General features: G+C 49.0%; 1 protein-coding gene across 2 annotated transcripts in view; it reads left to right on the top strand.

Moving 5' to 3' along the window:
* Positions 1-786: 786 nt before the first annotated feature.
* Positions 787-8,138, top strand: part of LOC133138476 (solute carrier family 12 member 5-like) — a 105,687-nt gene continuing 98,335 nt past the window's right edge. For both annotated transcript variants that reach the window (XM_061257266.1, XM_061257265.1), the window contains exon 1: positions 787-971. In XM_061257266.1, coding sequence (XP_061113250.1) covers positions 917-971 — 55 coding nt within the window. In that variant the 5' untranslated portion in view covers positions 787-916. The remainder of the gene's footprint in view (positions 972-8,138) is intronic.

Here is an 8,138-nt window from a genome sequence, read left to right as displayed (position 1 = left end):
GATGGGTTGAAAACATTACCGTCCCCGACACTGAAGACGGTGAGGTGTTGCCATGGATATGAGCAGATATTATGGGCTATCTGATCAGAGATTATGCGTGGAAGCTGAGACGTACGCGCAATAACAGGATGGAGAGGTGGCGTAGTCTGTGGTTTCTGTACCAGAGCCTCTGTAAGGGCTGTGTGAGCCAAGAAAGACAACCCACTATGATGCTCATCCTCTCTCAGGCATGAGAGAGAGAAAGAGGGAGGGAGAGAGAGGGAGAGAGAGGGAGAGAGAGGGAGAGAGAGAGAGGGATAATACCTCCAGAATGCATGATGAATTTAGTCATCAGGCTGAGACTGACGGGGGGGCTGCGTGTGCGGCTAGCGTTAGCGTTAGTGGCGGAGTGCGGTTTTGAGCGTGCGCGTGCCTGCATGTGCCAGACCCACACACCGTTCGTTCTCTCAGGCTTTCTGTCATTCGCTGCTTTCCTGCAGTCTCCCTCTCTCTCCCTCCCTCTCCTCTCTCTCTCTCTCTCCTCTCCTCTCTCCCTCTCTCTTTCTCTCCCTCTCCTCTCTCTCTCTCTCTCTCTCCCCCTCCGTCTCCCGATGAGAGAGGGAGTCACGCTACAGCCAGAGAGACGGAGAGAAGGCAACGCGACGACAGAGATCTGCAAAGGAGAGGATTTTCTCTCTCTCTCTCTCTCTCTCTCTCTCTCTCTTTTTTTTTCCTTGAGCGCTGGTCCTCCGCGCCGCGGGGCTGCACTGGGAGACGGACAGTGAGGGGAGAGGGGACCCGCGCAGAGCCACCTCCTGCTTCTCCGCTTTAGTTCCTCTTTTCCGCTTTTCTGCTCCCTTCTTTCCCATCCTGCTTTTGGGCGAGCGCTGGTGAGGACCAGGGGACGTCGCCCAGCCTCCCCTCCAGAGAAGCGAGGATGCTGAACAACCTGACCGACTGCGAGGAGGGGGACGCGGGACCCAACAGCCAGGGTGAGTGAGGAGGTCTGCCGTGGGGCCGGGGGGAAGGAGGGCGAGCGCGAGTGGGAGGAGAGGCAGGGAGCGTGGGGCTAGCGCATGCATGGAGCTGACAGTCGGAGCTCTACTGTAGCTCTTGCTGCAAGGCGACTGTGACAGGAATAATAATCAAGGCTCTCTCTGACTGAGCGGAGCGGCACCGAGGCAGCGCTGACACGTGCTCCGCATCGCTCTGCTCCTGACCGCGCAGAACCGCACCGTGCAGAACCCAACCGCAATGAACCGCACCGTGCAGAACCGCACCGTGCAGAACCGCACTGAACCCAACCGCACCGCGCAGAACCCAACCGCACCGCGCAGAACCCAACCGCACCGCGCAGAACCCAACCGCACTGAACCACACCGTGCAGAACCGAACTGAACCACACCGTGCAGAACCGCACTGAACCGAACCGCACCGCTCAGAACCGAACAACTCTGAACCGCACCATGCAGAACCGCACAGAACCAAACCGTGCAGAACCGAGCAGAACCGCACCGTTCAGAACCGAACGACTCTGAACCATATCGTGCAGAACCTCACCGTGCAGAACCTCACCGAACCACAGTGAACCAAAACCACACAGAACCGAACCACACAGAACCACACTGAACCGCACAGAACCAAACCGAACCGCACAGAACCGAACCACACTGACCCGAACCGGGCAGAACCGGACTGAACCAAACCAACCTGCGCTAAACCAATCCGAACCGCACGGGCGGAACAGAACCTCACTAAGCCGAGCCAAGCAGAACCACACAGAACCGGACTGCACCAAACTACACCAAACTGCAACATATCACGCACACCTCACCACGCCATTTCACACTGAAATGCAGAGCAGAGCAGCACAGAGCTGTCCTGTATCACAGAGCTGTCCTGTATCACAGAGCCGTCCTGTATCACAGAGCAGCACACAGAGCTGTCCTGTACCTCAGAGCAGCACAGAGCTGTCCTGTATCACAGAGCTGTCCTGTATCACAGAGCCTGCTCCTGCCCTCGGTCCGTTATCCCCATACCTGCATGTCTCCAGTGCGGGTCTAATGCCCGTCTGCCGTGCAGCTGAACCTCCTGCTGTCTGCTTACCGGGGTGCAGCAGAGACCCCCCCTCTCTCACACCCACGAGTCACAGACTGCACCCCACATCTACAGACTACTGTACACCGTACATCTACAGATGACTGTACACCGCACACCTACAGACTACTGTACACCCCCACATCTACAGACTACTGTACACCGTACATCTACAGATGACTGTTCACCACACGCCTACAGACTACTGTACACCCCCACATCTACAGACTACTGTACACCACATCTACAGACTACTGTGCACCCTAAATCTACAGACTACTGTACACCGCACATCTACAGACTACTGTACACCCCCACATCTACAGACTACTGTACACCACATCTACAGACTACTGTACACCCTAAATCTACAGACTACTGTACACCGCACATCTACAGACTACTGTACACCCCCACATCTACAGACTACTGTACACCACATCTACAGACTACTGTACACCCTAAATCTACAGACTACTGTACACCGCACATCTACAGACGAATGTACACCACATCTACAGACTACTGTACACCCTAAATCTACAGACGACTGTAGACTGCACATCTACAGACTTCTCTACACCACACATACATAGATTACATATGTATCTAATTATCCATGATTTTCAAATACGCTGTTTTATAGATATAGATATACGTGCTTGTGTGTGTTTGTACATACTGTATGTATGCATGGATGATTAATGGTCTCCCGTAGGCAGTGTGTGTGTGTGTGGGAGATGCTTTGGAGATGATTTAATATGTTGCATTTTTATCTGTGAAGGTGTACTGCTTGGTTTGGTTGCCTGTTATAAGTCTAATTTATAAAAGGGAGCATATGATTACATTAATGTTCATTTAGCTGGAATTTAAAGCTCTGCGTGTGTGTGTGTGTGTGTGCGTGCGTGCGTGCGTGCGTGCGTGCGTGCGTGTGTGTGCGTTACAGAAACAAGGGGAGAGTGAGTCTACCGTGTCTATATTCCACAGGAATGTGTCATTTTCCTTCGCAGGACTATAAATAATTCCACCGCTCTGTCCGATCGCCCTGGTTACAGTTATTACCCTGAGTATCCCTCCTGTCCCCATCAGAGTCCAATGATCTGTGAGCCGTCTCTGCTCTGTGTACCTGCATTACAAAAACACTGCTGTGTGATATAGTCTCTGTGAGCTGTCTCTGCTCTGTGTACCTGTGTTACAAAAACACTGCTGTGTGATATAGTCTCTGTGAGCCATTTCTGCTCTGTGTACCTGCATTACAAAAGCACTACTGTGATACTGTGTGATATAGTCTCTGTGAGCTGTTTCTACTCTGTATACCTGCATTACAAAAGCACTACTGTGATACTGTGTGATATAGTCTCTGTGAGCTGTTTCTGCTCTGTATACCTGCATTACAAAAGTACTACTGTGTGATGTAGTGTCTGTGTGCTACTCCACCGATGCTCCTCTCTTCAGCGACCGCAAACTGAGACTGCAACCATTTTTTCCACCGAGTCAATACCCGTGACAGCGAGTGGCAGTGTTTCTGACCGCTGTCCAAGGTGCTGAGATCCAGCTCTGTGAGCCAGTTACTCAGCGCACAGAAGACCTTACAGAACCGCATGGATCTCATCAGCACAGGGATTCAGAGTGCTTTGCCCGGGTGGGTCTGTGGTACGCCGTGCCTTCAGGGTGTGGGGGTGTCTCTTGTTTTTCGATCCACTGGGTCTGTTCGAGGGAATGATAATTAGGGTTTTAACCTGTGCAGTGTGAAGGCGTAGCCCCTGTTTGTTTTAGCCTTCTCTGACGTGACCAGCTTGGAGGGGACCTGTTTTCGCCAGTCTTCCCTGACGGGAAGATATGTTCTATGGGCCCCTGTGGGGTTCTGAGAGGGGCTCCATGTAGCTCTGTGGCCCTGTGGGATTTTGTGCAGCTCTGTGGGATTTTGTGCAGCTCTGTGGGATTCTGTGTAGCTCTGTAGCTCTAGGGCTTTGTGGGGCTCTGAGGAGCTCTGTGGTACTCTGTGGTTCTCTGTGGTTCTCTGTGGTTCTCTGTGTAGCTCTGTGGGACTCTGTGGTTCTCTGTGTAGCTCTGTGGGACTCTGTGGGGCTCTGTGGTGCTCTGTGGTTCTCTGTGGTACTCTGTGGTTCTCTGTGTAGCTCTGTGGGACTCTGTGGGGCTCTGTGTAGCTCTGTGGGACTCTGTGGGGCTCTGTGGGGCTCTGTGGTGCTCTGTGGTTCTCTGTGGTACTCTGTGGTTCTCTGTGTAGCTCTGTGGGACTCTGTGGGGCTCTGTGTAGCTCTGTGGGACTCTGTGGGGCTCTGTGGTGCTCTGTGGTTCTCTGTGGGGCTCTGTGGGGTTATGTGGGGTTATGTGGGGCTCTGTGGGGTTATGTGGGGCTCTGTGGGGTTATGTGTAGCTCTGTGGGGTTATGTGTAGCTCTGTGGGGTTATGTGTAGCTCTGTGGGGTTATGTGTAGCTCTGCAGCTCTGTGGGGTTATGTGTAGCTCTGTGGGGTTATGTGTAGCTCTGTGGGGTTATGTGTAGCTCTGCAGCTCTGTGGGGTTATGTGTAGCTCTGTGGGGTTATGTGTAGCTCTGTGTAGCTCTGTAGGGCTCTGAGTTGTGGGCAGAGCTTTTTGTTTGTTTGTTGTTGTTGCTTTTGTTGTTGTTGTTGTTGTTGTTGTTGTATTGCATCACTGTGGTGGAAGGGTGTTGGACAGCAGGGATCTCCCCATCTCGTAATAATGATTATGATTAATTTAATAATTAATTGTTAATAATAATTAGATGGAGGAAAATTCTCCTGATTGCCACAGCATTAAATTAGCACAGTCATCGGCCAGGGCTCTTCAGACAGACGCAGCATGGAAACCGTTTGAGATTAAAAAGGTTTAGAAATGCCGTACTCTGTAATTAAATGTGACTGCATTACATTCCATGACATTTTACTGAATGCTCTTATCCACAGCAATGTACGGAGCAGGGGAATATGCGTGCATTCTCCCCCTAATATTGTGCACTTTCATTAATATTAGAGCCAGATCAGCTGCACTCCAGGCCAGCGAGTCGAGGTACAGCACCACCGAAGCGCAGATTGAAATGGAGTTTGTGACGCAGAACTCCTGAGTACATAAGCACTGCGCCTGTAACAAGCCCATTATGAAGAATATTATAAAACAAACAAACATGAAATCACATGATGTCATTTCGTTTCTTTTCTGATTCTATTTTTAACCGTGCAGAACTCTTTTCCCGGGCTGAGTTAAGGGAGTGTTATTGATGATTTCTTAACAGATAAACAGTCGCTGCATAGCGCAGCTAAGGCACACTCCAGATGACATAAGCGGGGCTGGTACATGCTGTCCCGAGTGCTGTCTAGACTGTTTGTGACAAGTGGGTCTGATCCTTCTCATTTCTTATCTTTTTTTTCTTTTTTTTTTTTCTTTCTTCGCGGCCATGAGCCAATGACGTCTCAGCTGCTGCTGTCGTAGTGAGAAAGCCTGCAGCCTAGTGGCTAAGGTGCTGGACTGGGACCCGGGAGGCCGGTGGTTCAAACCCCAGTGTAGCCACGATAAGATCCGCGCGGCCGTTGGGGCCCTTGTCCCCTGCTTAGTAGTCACTTTGGTTAAAAGCGTCCGCTGAATAACTGTAATGTAATGTAAGGGGCTATTGCAGAGGCTGCCAGTTCATTTCCCCAGTGGGCTACAGCTGTACCCTTGAGCTAAAGGTACTTAAGTGGAATTGCCTCAGTAAATATGTACAATTGGATTGAATAAAAAAAACTCATCTTTGTAAGTCACTGTGTATAGGAGCGTGTGCTGAATGCCAGGCGTACAGTAATGTTCAGTAATGCGCCGTAATGTAATGTTGTCCAGTGTGGGATGTTATAGAGGGATATACGAGTTCACTCCGAGGCTTCCTGGGTAAATTCCTCAACTGGCTCCTGGAATCGGCACAGGTTAAACCGGATGTGTAATCCGAGTGCTCTGGAGCCAAAATGTCCGCCGCGTGGGTGTGTCGCCTGGGTGGCTGACACGGATGAATGGTGCTTGTGGAATGCCGGTCCCAGTCCTCTCCATTAAAGAAATGCATATTGCTTTTATTTGAAAGCAAGGTGGTATATAGATCTCTAGATTGTGTATAAATTACGACTTTTAATTTAAATTTTTGGATGATGTTATCGGAATAGCTAATGCCCTCTTGTTACCGTACAGATGGTTGTTTGTTAGGTTAATCCGGGGCTTAATGATTATAAGTGGGCCCTCAGCCCCTCCCCCGCTCCCCCGACCCTCGCGCAGGTCTCCTCGGTGTGCTTATTGATTAAATGCTAATGAACGTGCACCAGTGGAGGCAGCGGCCCATTGGCTGGCCTGTCCTTGCGGTACAGAAGGTGATATGGATACAGAGAGAGAGAGAGAGAGAGCGAGAGGTTGTGGTTCAGTAGTTTTTCCAGGTACTTTCCTTCCTTGAGTGAAGCTTGGAAGGCGGCAGCTTGTAGAATCGGAAAACTAATCACGACGAGTTTAGCGATCTAGCTAGCTCGGTAACATTAGATAGAGATAGCTTTAATAAAAATACATTTAAGAAAAGCTGCCTGTGAAGGAGTACGTGCTCATAACCTGCTGCCCGCTGGGCTTCACGCAGGGAGGGGGGCCCCGTGGGCAGGGGGGGTTTGGGAGTGTTGATCGTCACCTGTGGGCCGGTGGCGGTATCTGACCCACAGAAGGGGCAGATGCCGAGGTCCTGGGCAGATTGTGGTCACCATTGCATTCCCTGATGATTTCATTTCCTTTTCAGGGAAAGAAGGTATAAAAAAAAAAAATTAAAAAAAAAAGCCCAGATTTCCCTGCTGCTTCATCGCGTCTTTGTGTCAGCATTACCCGCTGATGGCATGCGATGGAGATGTGTGATCCCAGGGCACACACTTGTGATAACTGGAAAGCCAGCCAGTTTGTTCAGACTTAAACCTGTTCTGGCCGTTTTGTTCTCTATTTTAATTAGTGGCATCACTTTAATATTACAGTTTTTATTCCTCTTTGCTCATAACTACATACAAGCAGAATGTTTTAGCTCAGTTAGTATGCTGCCAGTGCATGCTGTTCTATGTGGTTGTCTACTCAGTTCATTGCATTCAGACTAGTACATATGAAAGTAAGGATTAAAATTGTGTTGCAGATTTATGCCAGTTCAGTGGTCATGTGGTGTGTTTTGGAAGCAAAGCATATGCTGTCATAACTATCTCCATATGCCCATTACAGAACATCATATACCCTCAATACACAACATTGTATACCCCCATTACAGAACATTGTATACCCCCATTACAGAACATTGTATACCCCCATTACAGAACATTGTATGCCCCCCATTACAGAACATTGTAAACCCCCATTACAGAACATTTTATTCCCCCATTACAGAACATTGTATACCCCATTACAGAACATTTTATTCCCCCATTACAGAACATTGTATACCCCATTACAGAACATCGTATACCCCCATTACAGAACATTGTATACCCCCATTACAGAACATTGTATACCCCCATTACAGAACATTGTATGCCCCCCATTACAGAACATTGTAAACCCCCATTACAGAACATTTTATTCCCCCATTACAGAACATTGTATACCCTCATTACAGAACATTGTATACCCCATTACAGAACATTGTATACCCCCATTACAGAACATTGTATACCCCATTACAGAACATTGTAAACCCCCATTACAGAACAATGTATACCCCCATTACAGAACCTTGTAAACCCCCATTACAGAACATTGTAAACCCCCATTACAGAACATTGTAAACCCCCATTACAGAACATTGTGTTCCCCCATTACAGAACATTGTATACCTCCATTACAGAACATTGTTTCCCCCCATTACAGAACATTGTATTCCCCCATTACAGAACATTGTATACCCCCATTACAGAACATTGTATACCTCCATTACAAAACATTGTATTCCCCCATTACAGAACATTTTATTCCCCCATTACAGAGCATTGTATTCCCCATTACAGAGCATTGTGTTCCCCCATTACAGAACATTGTATTCCCCCCATTA

The sequence above is a fragment of the Conger conger genome, chromosome 10 (assembly GCF_963514075.1).
Source record: "Conger conger chromosome 10, fConCon1.1, whole genome shotgun sequence".
NCBI classification, from domain to species: Eukaryota; Metazoa; Chordata; class Actinopteri; order Anguilliformes; family Congridae; genus Conger; species Conger conger.
The sequence above is the reverse complement of the archived record's forward strand: the minus strand, read 5'-3'. Positions and strand labels throughout refer to the sequence as shown.